We start from the raw sequence: 20,890 nt of genomic DNA on the forward strand, positions 1-20,890 counted from the left end.
GTTATTTATTTCGTTTCATTTTATTTTACTTATCTGTGCGGCGTGTGAAATAATTTCAACTACTTCTCGTGTATGATCTATCATTTTAGACACCAACATACTTGTAATTAATTTAAATAAAATTACATACATCGGAATTTATCAATTAAATAAACAAAAGAAGAATTCACAATGTCAATAAGGTAACTATCAATAAATAAAAATTAATTGTTTGATTACAGATTACGGAATTTATGCTCACGTTTTTTTTTCACTTTCCCTGAGTGTTTAATTTTTTTTTTTAATTTACTTGTTAATTGTCTGGACATTAATGAGTAAGGAAATTAATAAATTAATAAAACATTTATTTTTAAGAGACCGGTATTTAATAGAGAGGAAAATGCTGGAAAAACGTTGGGAAGAATCTGCAGAAAACGAGTGGTCAAAACTAAATTTCAAGGATGAGTATGAGATGATGACGGAAGTAATACGTATTATAAAGTTCGATGATACTAAAATAGAGTGTACGAAAAAAAGTACAGAAGAAACAGAGAAACTGTTGGCTGAAGCTAAGGCAGAACTCGCGAAGAAATCATCATCATCATCAGAAACTGTTATTGAAATATACACAAAAGCAATTTGTAATGCGGTGGCAAATTCACCTGAACTAGCTCGAGCTTACGCAAATCGTTCTGCTACATTCTTCAACGCAGGTCTCTACGAAGAATGTCTTACGGACATCAAACGAACTTTGGAGATCGGGTATCCTGATGATCTTAAAGCAAAACTTTACTTACGACGTGCTAAGGCCTTGTGGGGATTAGAGAAAAAAGTACGTCCTGAGGTTGAAGAAGCGATAATGGAAACTCGTAATTGGATTGAATATTTACCAAGGGAAAGTGAAAAGACACAAATGAGGAGATTATTGAAAGAGTTTAAAAAACATTCCTATGAATTATTTAACAAAAATTTTGTTAATCTTTTACCCGACGCACCTACAAGTAATCCATTTATCAAAGGTGCTTCTGATGCCGTTAAAATAAAATACTCTAAAAAATTAGGGCGACATTTGGTAGCAACCAGAGACATTAAAGTTGGTGAAGTTGTCTTGGTTGAAAAAGCTTATGTTTCGGTTCATATTGATGAGACTAAATATTCTTACTGCTGGTACTGTTCAAAACGCGCTTGGTCTAGTATTCCGTGTACTGAATGTACCAAAGTAGTTTTTTGTAACGAGACTTGTCGTGATGCTGCTTGGAATGAGTTCCATGATCTTGAATGCCCGACTATGGCTTCACTTCCTATGGCTAAATTTGGTTGGTTCGATATAATGGCCCTTAAATTAACAATTAAAGCTATCAAAGAAGCTGGATCTTTAAAATCATTAAAAAATATTATTGATAAAATTAAATCAAGTAATGAATTATTATTTTTATTATTATTTTTTTTTTTTAGATGATTTTACTTAAATAGTTTACTTGATTCTAGATCCAAGTGAGAGCAAACTGGGCGAAGAAGGATTTGATTACAATAAACTTTCCCCAATTTCTATAATTTATAATTTATATAACGATTTAAAATTTATGCAAAAGACAGATGGACATAAAGATTTTCCAGTAAGAAGTACTTACTTGCTTTATGTATTAGCATCTAAAACTGAATTACTGGACAGTAAAATAAATGACATAGGTGATCTTAAGGGCAATGAAATGGCAACTTTTTTGGGCTCATTGATTTTGAGATTTATGAATATTTCTCTCTTGAATTCATACGAGGTAAATTAACTTAGATTTTTAAAACTGATTATTTAATTGGTCACGTAATAAATAAAATTTTTTCAGGCCATTACCGTTAAAAATAAGAACAAGTGCAAAAGAGGTAAATTACTGGGTACGTTCGCCAGTTTTTTTAACCACAGTTGCGATGATAACATCACTTGTTCTCAGTACCACGACTATTTGGTCTTTCGCTCAACTTGTATTATTAAAAAAGATGAACAATTATGTATAACTTATGGCCCGACGTTTCATTGGTATACAGTTGAGGACCGACGACGTAAACTCAAAACGCAGTATAATTTTTTGTGCGAATGCAACGCTTGTTCTAAAAATTGGGATAAAAATACTCTAATTCCATCTTTTCATGTAATTATTATTATTATTATTATTATTATTTATTGTCAAATCGTCACTTGACTAATAAATTTCTAATTTGTCAACAGAATCAAGCTCTATTACCTGCAAAAAGATACAAGGTGATTTTAGAATACCATAGGTACAATGATTATTTTGCAAACTTGACTGAAAAGGATATTGATCACAAAATGAACTTTGAACCTTCATTCACACCTATTTTGATAAGTGTGTTGAACGTGTTGTATGAGAATGTTGATAGTTTTTGCGTTGAAACAGTATCAAGTAAAGCTGCGCTAAGTCACAATTTCGTTTGTGGTGGATATTAATCAGCTTATAATTGATAAACAGCATTCTGAACTAGTTTATTATTCATATCCTAGAAACATGACTCATAAGATATTCGACTTGACAATTAATATTTCGTTTAAACATAAATAAAATACCACTTATATTTTTTTTCAATTACTGTGAAATTTAAATTCGTTTTCGACTTTTGTGGCTTAATTTAAAAATCATGAGAGTAATTAAGATTAATTGAATTACTGACAAATAAAAGAATTCTTTCCATTATTCTGGTTGTTAAAAATTTTTTGTCTATTTACTTTTGTCAAAATACCCTCTCCTTATTTTTGTTCTTACTATTTAAAGTGCTCTTCTGTCGGTAAAATAGAAGAGCGTTTGAACAATGCGCGCTCTACCGACCATTCATACATTTCTTCGTTACGTTTTTCCTTTGTCTTGAACTTTCTTCCATTGTCATCAGCTTTAGTGAAGCCAGAGCTGATGCTGAACAAAAGTCATCTGAAGTCTATGGAATCCGAGATTTATCTGTTTTAAATAAATTTTATTTAAACATTTCATTTAAAAAATTAAGTATTTTAATAAACTATTAATAGTTTGGAAATTATAATCCATCAGTTGGGATTACTATTAAAAAAAAAATGGATGGTAAGAAATTTGACACACAATTAAATTATGTCTCATAATTATACACTTGAAAAAATAATTTGTTGTTTTTTTATGAGTGTGAATGTAATGATATTGAAGTTAACCGACGACTGATAATTTTTGGATTTTTTTTTAAACAATAAATTATTGAAAAAAAAATATTTGAAAAATTTGCACCTGTAGTTTTTTAAATTCTCTACATGTGCATATTTTTATTTGTTGTATTTTTGTAATTGATTTGTTGAAAAAAAAATCAAAAAAATTTTAATTGTTTGCTAACTTCAGGATCATGTGAATGTAGCAGACATCAGACAAATTTAAAATTATAAATAAATAGAGTAAGTAATTAGAAAAAAAATATTTTGAAAAAATGCACTTATTCATTTTTTAATTTTGTAAATGCGCCTTTTTTTAAAATTTCATTTTATTAATTATTTACTTCATTTATTTATAATTTTAAATTTGTCTGATGTCTGCTACATTCACACTCATGAATGTAGCAGACATCAGACAAATTTAAAATTATAAATAAATAGAGTAAATAATTTAAAAAATAATATTTTGAAAAAATGCACTTTTTAATTTTTAAATTTTTTAAATGCGCATTTTTTTTAAATTTTATTTTTTAAATTATTTACTCTATTTGTAATTTTAAATTTGTCTGATGTCTGTTACATTCACACTCATGTTTTTTTTATAATTATTCAGCAGAAGGTATGTTCGGCTTCATGCTTTTTACGCATCATATGGCGGATAAGTTGACACCTGGTGAATTTTTACGCGATGATGAAAAACTTATGAAAAATGCTCTTCGATGTGCAAAAATTTTAACGCCTCCGAGCGTCAGTAACACCGGGGCAAAAAGTCCAACCAGGACCCAGATTTTGATTGACAAAGGAAACGCAGCTTTCAAGGCCTCACCACATTCATTGGAGACCATTAAAATCTATACCGAAGCTCTAGCATACGCGCCCGTTGATTCACACCCGGAACTGATGGCTAAATGTTACGGTAATCGGTCAGCAGTCCTCTGTAACTGCAAGTATTACGATTTTTCGTTGAAAGACATCGACAAAGCCCTCAAAATAGGGTATCCTGATCATCTGAAAGCTAAATTGTACATTCGTCGAGTGAAAAATTTACTGGCACTACATAACGGCAAGAGTAATGAACGGATAATTGAGGCTACCAAAGATGCTCGCTACTGGATAGACAAAATAAGTGATGCAGAAATCAGGAAGAAGACTCAGGGCTCTTTGAATGGTTTGAAAAATCTTCATCTGAAGTCCCACAAGAAGTTTGATCCTACTTCATATGTGTCTGCGATACGTGATGACAACCGTCAAATACTACGAGCTTCAAGTGCCATCGCTCTGAAATATTCCGAGGAATTCGGCAGACATGTCGTCGCAACCAGAGACATCAAACCCGGGGAGGCTCTGACCATACAAAAAGTTTATGCGTCAACTCTTCTGTCAGACAATCGTTACACTCGTTGTTGGAACTGTTCCCGAGCAACTTGGTCAAGTGTACCCTGCAATAATTGCAGCAACGTCATCTTCTGCGACGAAACTTGTCGCGACTCTGCTTGGAATGATTATCATGACATCGAGTGCCGAGTTATTTCCGCGATGCCTCCTATTTTTCTCAGAACTGAGTGTGTCTTGGCTATAAGGGTCACCATAAAAGCATACAAAGAAGCTGGTAGTTTGCCTGCTCTGAAGAGAAATCTCATAAAAATTGATGTGCATACAGGTAAAAAAAATCGGTCTGTCAGTTGACCCTGCGGGCCAGCCCCAAAACTTCCCGCTGTTGAGCTCGAAAACATTATTGTGAATACATTTTCGAGCTCTTCGAGCTCGCAAATACTTTTGTATGCCATTGTTTTGTAAAAAACCATTTTTTAGCATTTCTTTCTCCCACGATATTTCGCGAACGAATTAACCGATTTTGATGGTTGAGGCGGCAATCGACGCGTTTTATCAAGTTCTAAAGCTGATCAAATTTTGAAATTGATTTATTTAGCCGTTTTTGAGAAATTTCGAAAAAACCAAAAAAAAATTTTTTTTTTAATTCTTTCGTCAACGGTTTCTCTTGAACGAATGAACCGATTTTAATGGTTGAGGTGGCATTCGACGCGGCTTATAGAGTTTTAGAGCTGATTAGATTTTGGAATCAATCCATCGAGCAAATTAAAAGTTATCCAAATAAAACATTTTCGAAAAAATTTTATTTTTGAAATATCTCTGAACGCACCCTACTGATTAAGTTCAAATTTTTACGGCTTCAAGACATTAACAAGCCGCGTCGAATGACACCTTAACGATCAAAATCGGTTCATCCGTTCAAGAGTTATGAATATTTACATACATACATACGTAAGTACGTACACACATACATACATACACTCGGACATCATCGTGAAATTAGTGAGGATAGCTTCCTAGGACCTCGAAACGTCGACATCTGATGGAAATTCGATTTTCGTAAATCGGACCGAAATCAATAACTTCCCGAATTTTTGAAAATTTACAATTTTCTTAGCGGGAAGTTAAAAAAAAATTATTTATTAATTAATTAAATTTATAATTTTATCTTTTATTTATTTATCATTCGAATTATTACAGATCCACTGACTAAAGGCTTCACTAACAATGTATATGATGAGACAAAGTATGCAAGTGTTTATACATTGAAAAGAGGAATAAATTCAATATCCGAGAGAGCAAAGTGGTCTTATATTGCTAGTCGCATTCTGTACACTTTGTCCGAGACTACTGACATGCTCGGTAACAAAAAGTATGACAACTTCAAAGATCTTGCAAATGATGATCTAGCCGTTTTTTTGGGAGCAATTATTTTTAGAAACATTGAAATAACAGGAAACAATGGCGTTAATGTTTGTATTTTTATTTTTAATTATTTTATTTATTTTAATTTAATTTGATTAATTAATTTACTTTATCTAGACGTCACTTCTGAATAATATCCAGGACACAATAATCGAGCACTGCGACATCCTGATGCCATTTTCATCGATTTTCAATCACAGTTGCGATGGCAGCGTAACACCAGCGATCTTTCGCGACGTAAATGTTTTTTTCTCAATGGATTCTATAAAAAAAGGCCAACGAATATTAGCCAATTACGGAAAAGATTACGACTACAAGCAAGCAGTTACTGCAGACAGAATAAAGAATTTAAAAGAACGCTTTGGTTTCCGCTGCAAATGCATTCCCTGCGTAAATGATTGGAATCCTGATACAGTATTTCGTTCTTATCACAGCCTATCGTTCCCTCCGTCAGTGCAATTGAAGTTAACGATGGTTGAGTACGAAGTTGATCGTTTGAAAGGAAAAGTTAAGAAATACTGTAGTCTTATAAACAGCATCCACTTGAGAGAAATGATTGATTGGTTATCGAATGGTTTAATTATTCATAATAAACATTACGATCAACTCACTGCTGAATCTGCCGAATGGAAACATTTGCTCGGATTAATGTACTCGAGAATGAAGGACATTACTTATTGATTTCAATGATACATTCATTATTTTCGTTTTACTTAACGTTTTTTTTTTCATTATTTAAAGTGTTTAAATATCTTATAACTTATACTCAATATTACGAGTGTTTATCCATTTTTTGTTTAAGTCCTTGCGTTTAAAGTTTAAATAAAGTAAATTTTTCATTAAAAATTTAAAAAAATTATTGCAATTACATTATTTTAAATGTAAGATCGCGGATGTCTATTCCGCTGACCCAGTTGTCGGTACAGGTCCCAAATATCCAAATTTTCTATCATACAAATTATCAATTACGGCCTTAAATAAAAATATAAATCGTATTCTCCGCGTATGTGCAGTTCGAATCTTACTAATCAATAGTGCGAATATTTTTTTGATAAATAGGAAAATCAACAAAAGCGGGAATTTGCTTTACGTTTAATCTACTTGTTAAATTTTTTTGATTGGATAATATACTGGCTAGCAGAATAAAAATTTGCATATGACAATTTACATATTTGAATAATTGATTTGATTAAATTAAAAAGCCCGGGAAAATCTTAAAATTTTAAAACGAGATAATGTTTATTCAGGACGACTATTCATATATTTAAATTACATCAGCAAATTATGGGTGTGAATGTAGCAGACATCAAACAAATTTCAAATTATTAATAAGTAAAGTAAATAATTATTCAAAAAAAATTTTTTAAAAATGCGCATTTAAAAAATTTTTAAATTAAGGGCCAGTTTTTCAAACCAGGTTTATTTTTAATCCTGGTTTAATTATCATTGCTGGTATATCTAGTGTATTGGTATATATATTATTAATATATAGGCCGTGTTCGCTGGCATTTTTTTTTTGGCGCAGGCGCTCTAAATTTTAATCTGCGCATGCTCAAAAAAAAGAGAGCTATTATTAACTTCCCGCAAAAATTACAAATTTTCAAAAAAAGCAGGGCCAAAGCAGGCGTTGGATTAAGAGTTTTTTGCATATATTTATACTTATAATAAAATTTTGTTTTATTCACTTCCAGGAATAATTTTTTTGTTACTTACCTGTATTTTTGTGAGTAATTTTTTCTTTATAAATAAATTTATTTTTGGTTTTAAAAATTCGCTTAGTTTTATTTGTAAAATTAAATATTTAATTAGAGAGAAAGAAAAAGTTTTTAAAAAAAATAATAATAATAATTCTCAACAATTGAAATAAAAATTTATTATTAAAAAACAAGATGACTGAGGACAGACTTTTTACATACATACACTTGTCAATAAGTGGGAATGTATAGGTTTATCAATGCGCATGCGCGAACATTTAAAAATTTACATTTAGTCACCCAGAAAAAGTTTTTTAATGATATATTGTTCACATTTTATACTTTCTTTGATATTTATTACTATTAAATGAATATAATTATGTATATTTTATTTATTTATAATTAATTACATGCATACATTAATAAATAAAATATTAAATTTAAAATAAAAGAGAGGTATTTTCTTATTTAAATCAGAATTGCTCACTATAGGAAAATTAGAATTAATAAAAAAAAAAAAAAAGCCACTAAGAACCAATGTTCTAGTGCGCATGCGCAAACATTTAAAAAAATAAAAAATCTTCCAGAAGATATTCTGTGGAGATTTTTTTTTCTTTTTAAAGTATATATAAATATATATATATATATATATATAAATTAATATTTATTTTTTTAATTTGCTTCTTTACAATAATATTTATTTTCTGTACAACAAATGTCATACGGGAAATAAATATTTTTGTGAAGAAGCAAATGAAAAATATAAATAATTATAAAAAAAAAATTCTTCATAATATATATGCATAAATATATATTTTTTTTCATAATTCATATTTTTTTTGTTTATTTAACTGCATTAATGTTTATTATTTACCTGCATTTATAAGAATTCTTCTGCTTCTTTTTAACTGTAGTTATTTCTCACTTTCTTATATATACTTATTTCTACTTATAAACTAAAATATTTAATTAAAAATAAAGGGAAGGTTTTTTTTTTTCATTTATAAATGCTCAATTAAAAATAATAAAAGTAAAAATTTATTATTTAAAAAAAAAAAAAAAAAAAGCGGCTGAGGACCGACTTCCTATACTGTGCGCATTCACCTACAATTGTATTTATTTAAAAATACAATTGTAGTGGTCTAAGCTATTTTCTTTTGGTAGAAAGAAAATAGCCCGTTTGGGAAACCTCAACACTGATAAAATACTCCGATAAAAATCCGATAGACCCGGAATCTATCGGTTTAAATCGGAGGTTTTTAACAGTGAAAAAACCCGACCAACACAGTGGTCACTCGATTGGTGACCAATAAAAAGCTAAATGACAATAAATACAAAATATTATACATTACACAATTACGAAAATAAATACATAAAGAATATAAATACTAAAATTTTATAAATAAAATTTCTTAAAATTAAGGCTTAAGAATAATACCTAGGCCCGGATATCGCAATAAAAAACATCACACACATTCATCATACAATTAAATAATAATCATACAAACTTAAAATTAAGAGGTAATAGGAAAAGGGGAAAAAATTAAATTAAATATAAGCAACCCAAACCATGCAACCCGAATAAAAAAAAAAACAAAAAACAAACCATGCTATCAAACCCGAATAAAAATAAAAAACCATGCACAAGCCAAGCAATAATAAAAACATGCCACTCGTACTCATTCTTACAAAAAAAAATTATAAATTAAAATCTTAAATTATAAATCACTCCTACATCATCCATCACACTCACAACATAATACAAAAATTATATTAAAGAAACTAAAATTAAGCTTAAATAAAATTAATAATAAATCTTCTTCTTCCTGGTCCTGGTCCTGGTCCTGGTCCTCTTCTTGGTCCTTGGCATCCATGGGCATCCTTCAAGTTGGGCATCCTTCTTGTTGACTGGATCTGAAACTAGAATATATACCCCAATAGATTAATACCGGGTATATATATTACTATGAAAAAAAAGAAGGATGTAGAAATAAATATCCACCAGAAAAAAAAAATTAGAGCGGCGGTGTGTCCTTGGATCTGGACCACCTTGTCGTCAATGCTCAGCAGCATCACTGTCCTCAAAATTATTCTGGTCCTCATAGGCCAGTCATGTCAGAATAGATTCCAGTAGACTCTAGCTTAGACATGTCGTATAAGATCTACTAAAAAGTAAATCCAAATTATGTACCTAAACCTGAAAAAAAAAAATATTTAGAAAAAAAAAAAAAACAAAAATTAATTGAAAGCCCGAGTAACTTCAATAGGGTGAGGATTAGGTAAGTCTCCGAAATCTTGAAAAAAATTAGAAAAAGATTATGCGTCAAAACCTAAAAAATAAAAAAAAATTATAAAATAAAAAAAAAATTCGTGATGAAATTACGGAACATTGCGAAATCTGTAGAAAAAAACAAAATTTTGATTTCTAAACCTAAAAAAAAAAAAAGATTATGATTAAACATGTCGGGGCGGTTCTCGTATCTTGTTTTATTTTATGTTTTCAAAATAATAATGCTAATAAAACTAAACTGTACGTGTAGCATTAGGCCACCAGCCAACCGATAAATCGACTCCCCGTTTTGATCGCACACAAAAGTCACTATAAAATCACATCATTATGATATCATCAATAAAACCATTGCAGTCAAAATTAATATCAATTGTGTAATGTGACCCGACAGGGCCAATTACACTATCATTATAAATTGATAATGGTATTGATATTAATAATGGCAACAACAATAATAATGATAATACTGATAACAACATGATGATAATAGATATTCTTAAAGTATGCAACCAATGAGGATCGACATCGATCAAACTGGAGGGTTATGCATACCAGCTCAGAAGATCAGCATAGATTAAAAATTAAAATTAAAAAAACTATAGGGTAACCTGACCAGTTGCAATAAATTAATTCATTAATTGGAGAAAAAAAAACTGACTCTAAAAACAATGACTCTACTTCTGCAAAAATCTCTAATAAAAGTGACTACTTTTGAAAAATAATGACTCTAATAAACTTGAATCTACTTTCAAAAAAAAAAAAAAATGACTCTAATTCTAAAAAAAATGACTTCGATTGTATAAAAAATGAATTGAATTAGGAAATGACTCGACTGTTAAAAAAACGACTCTAATTGAAGTGACTCTACTATTATAAAAGTGACTCAAATCTCCATAACTTTAATTTTAAAAAACAGGGGGGGGGGGGGACAAGTACATTCACATTAAATTAATCGATAAAAATAAAAAAATGGTTCCTATTTGAGTGACTCTACTATTTTAAAAATGACTCGACTTAGATAACGATAAAGAAAATTGAGGGTAAATGAGCATTTACATGAAATTAATTAATTGAAATCGAACCCCTTTTCGACCGCACACAAAAATTACTATAAAATCACATCGTTATCAATATCATCAATAAAACCATTGCAGTCAATATTAATATCAATTGTGTAATGTGACCTGCCAGGGCCAATTACACTATCATTATAAAATGATAATGGTATTGATATTAATAATGTCAGCAACAATAATAACGATAATACCGATAACAACATGATGATAATAGATATTCTTAAAGTAAACGATCAAAGTGGATCGATATCAATTAAAAATTTAAATTAAAAAAACTATGGGGTAACCTGACCAGTTGCAATAAATTAATTCATTAATTGGAGAAAAAAAACTGACTCTAAATTCAATGACTCTACTGCTGCAAAAATGACTCTAATAAAAGTGACTCTACTTTTGAAAAATAATGACTCTAATAAACTTGAATCTACTTTCAAAAAAAAAAAAATGACTCTAATTCTAAAAAAATGACTTCAATTGTATAAAAAATGAATTGAATTAAAAAAATGACTCGACTGTTAAAAAAATGACTCTAATTGAAGTGACTCTACTATTATAAAAGTGACTCAAATCTCCATAACTTTAATTTTAAAAAACAGGGGGGGGGGGGGGGGGAGGACAAGTACATTCACATTAAATTAATCGATAAAAATAAAAAAAAACTGGCTCCTATTTAAGTGACTCTACTATTTTAAAAATGACTCGACTTAGATAACGATAAAAAAAATTGAGGGTGAATGAGCATTTACATGAAATTAATTAATTGAAATCGAACCCCTTTTCGACCGCACACAAAAATAACTATAAAATCACATCATTATCAATATCATCAATAAAACCATTGCAGTCAATATTAATATCAATTGTGTAATGTGACCTGCCAGGGCCAATTACACTATCATTATAAAATGATAATGGTATTGATATTAATAATGGCAGCAACAATAATAATGATAATACCGATAACGACATGATGATAATAGATATTCTTAGAGTATACGACAAAAGTGGATCGACATTTAATTAAAAATTTAAATTTAAAAAACGATAGAGAAACCTGACCTAATGCCAAGTCTCGATTAGAGGGAAAAACAAAACTGACTCTACTTCAGATAAATTGATGATAAATTAAGTGACTCTACTATTTAAAAATGACTCGAATTGAATAACGACAAAAAAATTAGAAGTGAATGAGCATTTACATTAAGTTAATTAATAAATTCAAAATAAAAATAAAAAAATTTTGAAAAAATGGCTCTAACTCAAATGACTCTACTTTTTAAAAACTGACTCTATTTCTATTAAAATGACGTTAAATTAAATGACTCGACTATTTTAAAAATGACTCGACTTAGATAAGGATAAAAAAAAATTGAGGGTGAATGAGCATTTACATGAAATTAATTAATTGTAATCGAACCCCTTTTCGACCGCACACAAAAATAACTATAAAATCACATCATTATCATATCATCAATAGAACCATTGCAGTCAATATTAATATCAATTGTGTAATGTGACCTGCCAGGGCCAATTACACTATCATTATAAAATGATAATGGTATTGATATTAATAATGATAGCAACAATAATAATGATAATACCGATAACAACATGAGAATAATAGATATTCTTAGAGTATACGATCAAAGTGGATCGATATCAATTAAAAATTTAAATTAAAAAAACTATGGGGTAACCTGACCTAATGCCAAGTCTCGATTAGAGGGAAAAACAAAACTGACTCTACTTCAGATAAATTGATGATAAATTAAGTGACTCTACTGTTTAAAAATGACTCGAATTGAATAACGACAAAAAAATTAGAAGTGAATGAGCATTTACATTAAGTTAATGAATAAATTTAAAATAAAAATAAAAAAATTTAAAAAAAAAAATGGCTCTAACTCAAATGACTCTACTTTTTTAAAGCTGACTCTATTTCTATTAAAATGACGTTAAATTAAAGGACTCGACTATCTTAAAAATTACTCGAATTAATTAACGATAAAATAAAATTAGGCGAAAATGAGCATTTACATTAAATTAATCAATTGTAATAAAAAATATAAAACTAGCTCTAATTTAAGTGACTCTACGTTTTAAAAACTGATTTTACTTCTAATAAATTGACGCTAAATTAAATGACTCGACTGCTTTCAAAATGACTCGACTTAGATAATGATAAAAAAAAATAAACTACTTAAAATGACTCTAGTTCTGTGAAAATGACTCTAGGTTTATAAGATTGAAATTAAAAAATAAAAAAAAATAATTGAGGTGTAAATCCATGTGTGATAAAAAAAAGTGTGTGTTTGGGTGTTTTTCTGTTTTTTAAAACAATAATAAAAACTACGTAATATATTACCATCAAAACCGAACCGTATGTGTAGCATTAGGCCACCAGCCAATCGATAAATCGAATCCCCGTTTTGATCGCACACAAAAGTCACTATAAAATCACATCATTATCATATCATCAATAAAACCATTGCAGTCAATATTAATATCAATTGTGTAATTTGACCTGCCAGGGCCAATTACACCATCACTATTACACTTATAAAGTGATAATGATATTGTTATTAATCATGACAACAACAATAATAATGATAATACCGATAACAACATGATAATGATAGATTTTCTTAGAGTATACGACCAATGAGGATCGACATCGATCGAACCGGAGGGTTATGCGTACCAGCCCAGAAGATCAGGATATATATTATCAAAAATACTAACAATTAAATAACGCGACCGCCTGACATAGTGCCAGGGTTTTTTTTACGCGAAAATGCCATTTGAATTAAAATTTTTATTTAAAAAAAAAAAAAAAAAAAATCGATTTTTTATGTGACTATAACCAAATTAATACTACATACAGGCAATACTAACGAGTAAACTCAAGACTCTACAGCTATTGACACCTGACCGAGTGCCAGGTGTCTTTTTTAATTTGAATCTATATTTATGAATTTAAGGGTAAAAAAATTAGGGGTATAGATTGATGTGTAAATTAAAGTCGCCGTAAACGAGGTTGTGAGTAACCTCAACTTACGGCGACGTGTAAGGTAAGACTCGATTTCATTGAAGATGAACAGAGTCTCAGTGGGTGGTGTAAGTGGAGGTGTATGTGAATTTAAGCTAAAAAAAAAACCCTATGCAAAATTGATTCTAATTTCAAAACCCCTGGACCAGTAACTTAAATATCTAATAAAAGCGTGACGCTAATACTTGAATTTTAAAAAAAAAAGGGGGGGGGGTAAATCACCACTCTTATAAAAAAGGGATAAGGTGACTCTAATTTAAAAAAAACCCAAGTTATTTAATTAATCTACTTCCCCGATCAGTCTAGTGACATCAAAACCCCAGTCCTATATTATTCCCCTCCTATAGTAACTAATTTATTAACTAACGCAGCAAAAGTGACTCTAATTATTTAAATAATAATAATAAATGAAAAATACACACCGCTCTACAGACACTTAAACACTTAAAAAAGAAAAGTTATGATCAGAAAAATTTTTTATGGATTGAGACCGGCACCCAAATCGCACCCGGGTACTCAAAGGGTGGGACAGAATAATCCATTAAAAATTAAAACTGATCAGGGAAAATTTCTTTTTTCAGCTTTTTATGCATTAAAAAATGAAAAAAATAAATTTTTTTTAAATTTTAATGTATAAAAAAAATATTTTATATACGCTGTTATGGTTGGCCACCCATAACAGCGTAACAATATTTTTCGCCTTTAAGATCTATAGAGCGATATATATTTTTAGACTCTAATTCGCGTGAATTTAATTTGACCTAAATTATAAGAACCAAGTGTCCTTATAATCCCTTATAATCCCTAATACCCATAAACCCCCAGCTAAATCACTAGACCAATATCCCATTTCGCGGAAAAAAACCCAATACGAATTAATTAAAAAAAAAAAGGGTAAGAGTGGCAATTGTTGGGGAAGGGTTGGTTGACTCTAGAATTTAACGCGTGATTCTACTGAGAGAATACTCTCAATGAAAAAACCTATTACTGGTCCATTAACTAATCTAATTACCCCGATTAAAAAATTAAAAATTATCCTAGCAATGCAAGAGAGTGAGTTGGGTATACGCAAAGTGCGTATTTATGTGTGTGAGGTGGGTAAAAAATGGTGTGTTTAAATTGTCAACAGCAGAAGGCTATTGATAAAAAATCAATCTATACCCCATGTTAAATTAAAAAAAAAAAATGATAACTCCAGAAGGGAGTTATTTAATTTATAAGAAATAGCAAAAAAAAAGTTTACTCGGTTAGTACTGCTTGTGATTCAAATGACTCTAATTAAAATGAATTTAAAAAAAAAAAAAAAAAAAAACCAAGACTTAGTTGAAAAAACTAAATGACTCTACTTTCTAAAAACTAACTTAATTTAAATGGCATTTTTTAAAATTGAATGAATTTACTTTAATTGAATTGAACGCGAACAGTTTTACTGTAATTAAAATGACTCTACTTTTAAAAAAATGTCTTTAATTTAAATGACTCGACTTGCAAAAAAACTCGAATTTAATTTATTAAAAAAAAAAAAAAAAAGTGTTGAAAATTATGTAACTCTATTTCTAATAAAATGTGGGTTAATCTAATTTTAAAAAGCTAATGTATGTTTGTGTTTATGAATTTACACCCTATTAATTGAATTATTAAAAAATGACTCGAATGTTACTGATTCTACTGATTTTAAAATAAATTTAACTGCTCGAATTTAATTTAAAGAAACTAAAACTAATGTAAACGACTAGACTTTAGAAAAAAAAAAAAAAAAAATAACTAAATTTAATGCAAATGCTCAATTTCGATTAAAAAAAAAAATATTGATTAAAATGACTCGAATTCTAATTTTAAAAAACTAAATGTGATTCAAATGACTCGACAAGAATTAAAAAAAAAAAAAATTTCATGCAAATGCTCAATTTCAATTTAAAAAAAAGATATTGATTAAAATGACTCGAATTTAAATTTAAAAAACTGAATGTGATTCAAATGACTCGACACGAATTTAAAAAAAAAATTATTTTCATGCAAATGCTCAATTTCATTAAAAAAAAAAAATATTGATTAAAATGACTCGAATTTAAATTTAAAAAACTCAATTTAATTCAAATGACTCGACACGAATTTAAAAAAAAAAATTAATTCCATGCAAATGCTCAATTTCAATTAAAAAAAAAAATATTGATTAAAATGACTCGAATTTAAATTTAAAAAACTGAATGTGATTCAAATGACTCGACACGAATTTAAAAAAAAAATTATTTTCATGCAAATGCTCAATTTCATTAAAAAAAAAAAATATTGATTAAAATGACTCGAATTTAAATTTAAAAAACTCAATTTAATTCAAATGACTCGACACGAATTTAAAAAAAAAATTATTTCCATGCAAATGCTCAATTTCAATTAAAAAAAAAAATATTGATTAAAATGACTCGAATTTAAATTTAAAAAACTGAATGTGATTCAAATGACTCGACACGAATTTAAAAAAAAAATTATTTTCATGCAAATGCTCAATTTCATTAAAAAAAAAAAATATTGATTAAAATGACTCGAATTTAAATTTAAAAAACTGAATGTGATTCAAATGACTCGACACGAATTTAAAAAAAAAATTATTTTCATGCAAATGCTCAATTTCAATTAAAAAAAAAAAATATTGATTAAAATGACTCGAATTTAAATTTAAAAAACTGAATGTGATTCAAATGACTCGACAAGAATTTAGAAAAAAAAAAAATTTCATGCAAATGCTCAATTTCAATTTAAAAAAAAGATATTGATTAAAATGACTCGAATTTAAATTTAAAAAACTGAATGTGATCCAAATGACTCGACAAGAATTTAAAAAAAAAAAAAAATTTCATGCAAATGCTCAATTTTAATTTAAAAAAAAGATATTGATTTAAATGACTCGAATTTAAATTTAAAAAACTGAATGTGATCCAAATGACTCGACAAGGATTTAAAAAAAAAAAAAAATTTCATGCAAATGCTCAATTTCAATTTAAAAAAAAGATATTGATCTAAATGACTCGAATTCTACTTTTAAAAAACTGAATGTGATTCAAATGACTCGACAAGAATTTAAAAACAAAAAAATTTTCATGCAAATACTCAATTTCAATTTAAAAAAAAGACTTTGATTTAAATGACTCGAATTCTACTTTTAAAAAACCGAATGTGATTCAAATGACTCAACGCTAATTTTAAAAAACTCAATTTGATTTGAATGACTCGACTATTAATAATCTGAATTTAATTTATTGCAAAAGACTCGACTTTAATTAAAAAAAACTAAATTCAATTCAAAAGACTCGACTATTAAAAATCTGAATTCAATTTATTGCAAATGACTCGACTTTAATTAAAAAAAACTAGATTGAATTCAAAAGACTCGACTATTAAAAATCTAAATTTAATTTATTGCAAAAGACTCGACTTTAATTTAAAAAAAATAAATTGAATTAAAAAGACTCGACTATTTAAAACCGCAATGAATTTAAATTAAAGAAAAAAAAAAAAAAGATACGGAACCGTTGATAAATATTAAAAAGTGCAATTAAATATATAGATTATAATGGAAAATAGAAAAGAGAGTGAGAAATCAAAAAACAATAACAAACCTCAACAGAGAAATAACTTTATTTCCCTGCCGAACGATGCCAGTTGATCAGCTGGTAGGATGACAGCTAGCAGTTCATTGAGGCTGGTCAGTGTTCTTTGGTTCCATCCTTCCTTCCAGTCAAGACATCAGAAAAAAAACTTTTCATCGTTGGAATCCATTGATAATCTACCTAAACAATCAACACTAATTAATATATAAAAATACTGTTGACTTGTATATTTAATTGGGTTGACAAAAAAATTAAAAAAAAAAAATTGATTTTTTCAACTTGCGTAGACGCCGGTTGAAAAAAAAAATTTTGGATAAAAATGACTAATGACGTCATTAAGGGAAAAAAAAAATTTAAAAAAAAGTCAACAATATTTTTAAAAATAGTTGAACACTTCGACAACGATGCGTACACATCGAATGTCGGGTGCCAACTGATCCTTTCCCCCCTTGCCCTTAGGACGCTCGATTCACCCCCACTTCACCCCCACTTACTAGTCGACCAACGCAGAAAATAATTTCATTGGTACCCTTCTCTCCCTGCGCATGTGGAGGGGATCTCCGGCCAATTGCACCCTTATCTCCTGACTACCCTCCCACCCGCTCTCTACCAGCTATGACGCGTTCCTCACTCCCCTCACCCCTAAAATCTGATGCAATCATTTTTTTAATTTAATAATTCCTTAAAATTAATTAAATTTTCACGTTTTTTATGCTAAAATCTATTTAATTTACATTATAAATCTACATAATTTACATATATTAATGCATATGCAACTAATTAACGCAAATTCATATGCAAATGAGACATGCAAACTCGTTTAATTGTCGATTAAAAAGTCTAGTCGATAAAAAAATGTGCTTTAATAATTAAATAAAATTATTATAGATCTTCTAATGTTTAAATAAGATCTATTTCATTTAATTATTTATATAATTTCGAATTAAGTTATTACGTTTAGATGATAATTAATTAAACGTTAAAGTAATCGACATTTTTAAACTAACAGCACTAGTTCAAATCCAAAAAATCTTCCGCGACAATAAGTCGCGCGTTTCTCAGTGCGCATGCGATCTACGTTGGAAACAGATCAAAGAAACTTGTCGTTTCTCTACAAAAATAGTTGACGTAAATTTTAAATTTAATTGTCAACCTTAAAAAATTAATTTAATTAATAAACTAGTTTGTATGTCCATCAAATTGCCAGTGGAAATATTAAAATGAGCATTGGATGAGCAACAGTGGCCGCAGATCTGTCATCAATCTAACCTAAAGTTCATTTGTCAATAAAAATAAATTGAATTTATCAAGAATAAGACACGAGTAAGTAATAATTGATCAATTGATTGATTTTAAATCAATTATTTCATGTTCTTAAATATCCTCTAGTAAAAGTTTACTTTTTTAAATTAATTAATCACAAATTACATGATACTGTAGTTAGCAGACGTCTAACAAGTTTTGGATTTTTTTTTAGACGATAAACCAGAAGAAAAAAAATATTTGAAAAAATTCCACCTGTAGTTTTTAAAATTTTCTACATGTGCATATTTTTAGTTTTTTTTTCTTCAAATTTAATTGTTCAAAAAAAAATCCAAAAATTTTGAATTGTCTGCTAACTTCAGGATCATCAAATTACAACATTATCAATTTTCTTTCTTCTTTATGATCGATAAAACTTTCTCTACTTTTATTTTTAAATAATTAAAACACATAAATTAATAACTTAATAACAAATATTAATTAACAATAATCTTTATTTCAGATTCGTAAAAAAAAAACAATTCAGTTGATCTATAGATATTTTTAATAGTCACTCGTTGATTCGTCCATTGCCTACTAAATCAAAGGAATTTTTTTTACCTTAACTTCAGTAAGAGGATATCGGCGAATTGATTGAAGCAGCTGAAATTTCATTCTGATATCAGTGAGTATGCAGACATTTTTGCGTCACAGAAAATAATTTTTTTCTTGTATTTTTTTAATTTGATATATTTTCAGATAAAAAAAAAAACGATTGTGAAGCTTCTTTACTTGGGGCAGTGATAAAAACTGAGTTCTTCTAAAGTTTTTGTCAAAAAAATGTATCATAGATCAAGAATACATGCAACTGCAATTTAAAAAGCGAAATTTTATTCCTGCGGAATTGATTTTGAATTTATTTTTTCAAGACTCAATAAATCTCTTTGTATGAAATCACAGTATCAAAAATCTTTTATTATTCCTTGAATATTATTTGTTATTAAGATTATTTCATCATTAAGTGAAGCAAAGGGCATCAACTGATAAATCACATGTTTTCGTATGCTTCTGGAAATAAAAATTTATTTCAAGATACGCGCGGCTCATTCTTGCGGAAAATTTGTTACATTTTAACAGAAATTTCGATTTAAGAAAATAATAGTAACGCAAATGACTCGAATTTACTTTTTAAAAGACAATTTATTACGAATGACGACTTTAATATAAAAAAAACCTAAATTCAATGCAAATGCAATTACTAGCAATTTGATGGACGCAGAAACTAGTTCATTAATTAAATTATAATAAATGAATTGTTTAGAGTTGACCATTAAATTTATAATATGCGTTAACTATTTTTGTAGAGAAACGACAAGTTTCTTTGATCTGTTTCCAACGTAGATCGCATGCGCACTGAGAAACGCGCGACTTATTCTCGCGGGAGATTTTTAAGATTTGAACTCGTGCTGGTTGTTTTAAAATGTCGATTACTTTAACGTTTAATTAATTATAATCATAACGTAATAACTTAAGTCCAAATTATATAAATAATTGAATGAAATAGATCTCATTTAAACATTAAAAGATCTATAATAATTTTATTTAATAATTGGAAGACATTTTTTTATTACCGACTCTTTTTAATCGACAATTAAACGAGTTCGCATGACTCGTTTGCATGTGAACTTGCGTTAATTGGTTGCATAAGCATTAATTTATGCAAATTAAATAGATTTTAGGATAAAAAACATGAAAATTTTATTAAAATTAAGAAATTATTTCATTAAAAAAATGATTGCATCAGATTTTAGGGCTGGGTGGTGTGAGGACGCGTCATAGCTGGTAGAGAGAGGGTGGGAGGGTAGTCGGAAGCTAAGGGCGCATGTGGAGGGGATCTCCCGCTATGACGCGTTCCCCATTCCCCCCAGCCCTAAAATCTGATGCAATAATTTTTTTAATGAAATAATTCCTTAATTTTAATAAAATTTTCATGTTTTTTATCCTAAAATCTATTTAA

The 20,890-nt window shown here is 28.6% G+C and overlaps 2 protein-coding genes and 2 long non-coding RNA genes across 5 annotated transcripts in view; 3 read left to right on the forward strand and 1 right to left on the reverse strand.

Moving 5' to 3' along the window:
- Positions 1 to 7: 7 nt before the first annotated feature.
- Positions 8 to 2,691, forward strand: LOC130666944 (SET and MYND domain-containing protein 4-like). The gene is made up of 5 exons (XM_057468289.1): positions 8 to 182; positions 355 to 1,394; positions 1,468 to 1,754; positions 1,821 to 2,123; positions 2,201 to 2,691. Exons 1-5 carry the CDS (start codon positions 172 to 174, stop codon positions 2,438 to 2,440), a joined length of 1,881 nt encoding a protein of 626 aa, XP_057324272.1. The 5' UTR covers positions 8 to 171; the 3' UTR covers positions 2,441 to 2,691.
- A 154-nt stretch (positions 2,692 to 2,845) lies between these two features.
- Positions 2,846 to 6,773, forward strand: LOC130666943 (SET and MYND domain-containing protein 4-like). 2 transcript variants are annotated; one of them, XM_057468286.1, is made up of 4 exons: positions 2,846 to 3,062; positions 3,771 to 4,817; positions 5,690 to 5,961; positions 6,032 to 6,773. In XM_057468286.1, exons 1-4 carry the CDS (start codon positions 3,056 to 3,058, stop codon positions 6,593 to 6,595), a joined length of 1,890 nt encoding a protein of 629 aa, XP_057324269.1. In that variant the 5' UTR covers positions 2,846 to 3,055; the 3' UTR covers positions 6,596 to 6,773. The 2 variants fall into 2 exon arrangements, with proteins under 2 accessions (XP_057324269.1, XP_057324270.1); XM_057468287.1 differs by having other exon boundaries at positions 3,774 to 4,817.
- Positions 6,774 to 8,679: 1,906 nt separating this feature from the next.
- Positions 8,680 to 20,890, reverse strand: part of LOC130666680 (uncharacterized) — a 349,416-nt gene continuing 337,205 nt past the window's right edge. Inside the window, exons 2-4 of the long non-coding RNA XR_008989730.1 lie at positions 17,641 to 17,807; positions 9,611 to 9,805; positions 8,680 to 9,528 (exon numbers count right to left, since the gene is read on the reverse strand). This is a non-coding gene — a long non-coding RNA (uncharacterized LOC130666680). The remainder of the gene's footprint in view (positions 9,529 to 9,610; positions 9,806 to 17,640; positions 17,808 to 20,890) is intronic.
- On the forward strand, positions 18,711 to 19,854 carry LOC130666678 (uncharacterized). The gene is made up of 3 exons (XR_008989728.1): positions 18,711 to 18,954; positions 19,397 to 19,558; positions 19,633 to 19,854. It is a non-coding gene; the product is annotated as an uncharacterized LOC130666678 (long non-coding RNA).

This window comes from Microplitis mediator, chromosome 4 (assembly GCF_029852145.1).
Source record: "Microplitis mediator isolate UGA2020A chromosome 4, iyMicMedi2.1, whole genome shotgun sequence".
NCBI lineage: Eukaryota > Metazoa > Arthropoda > Insecta > Hymenoptera > Braconidae > Microplitis > Microplitis mediator.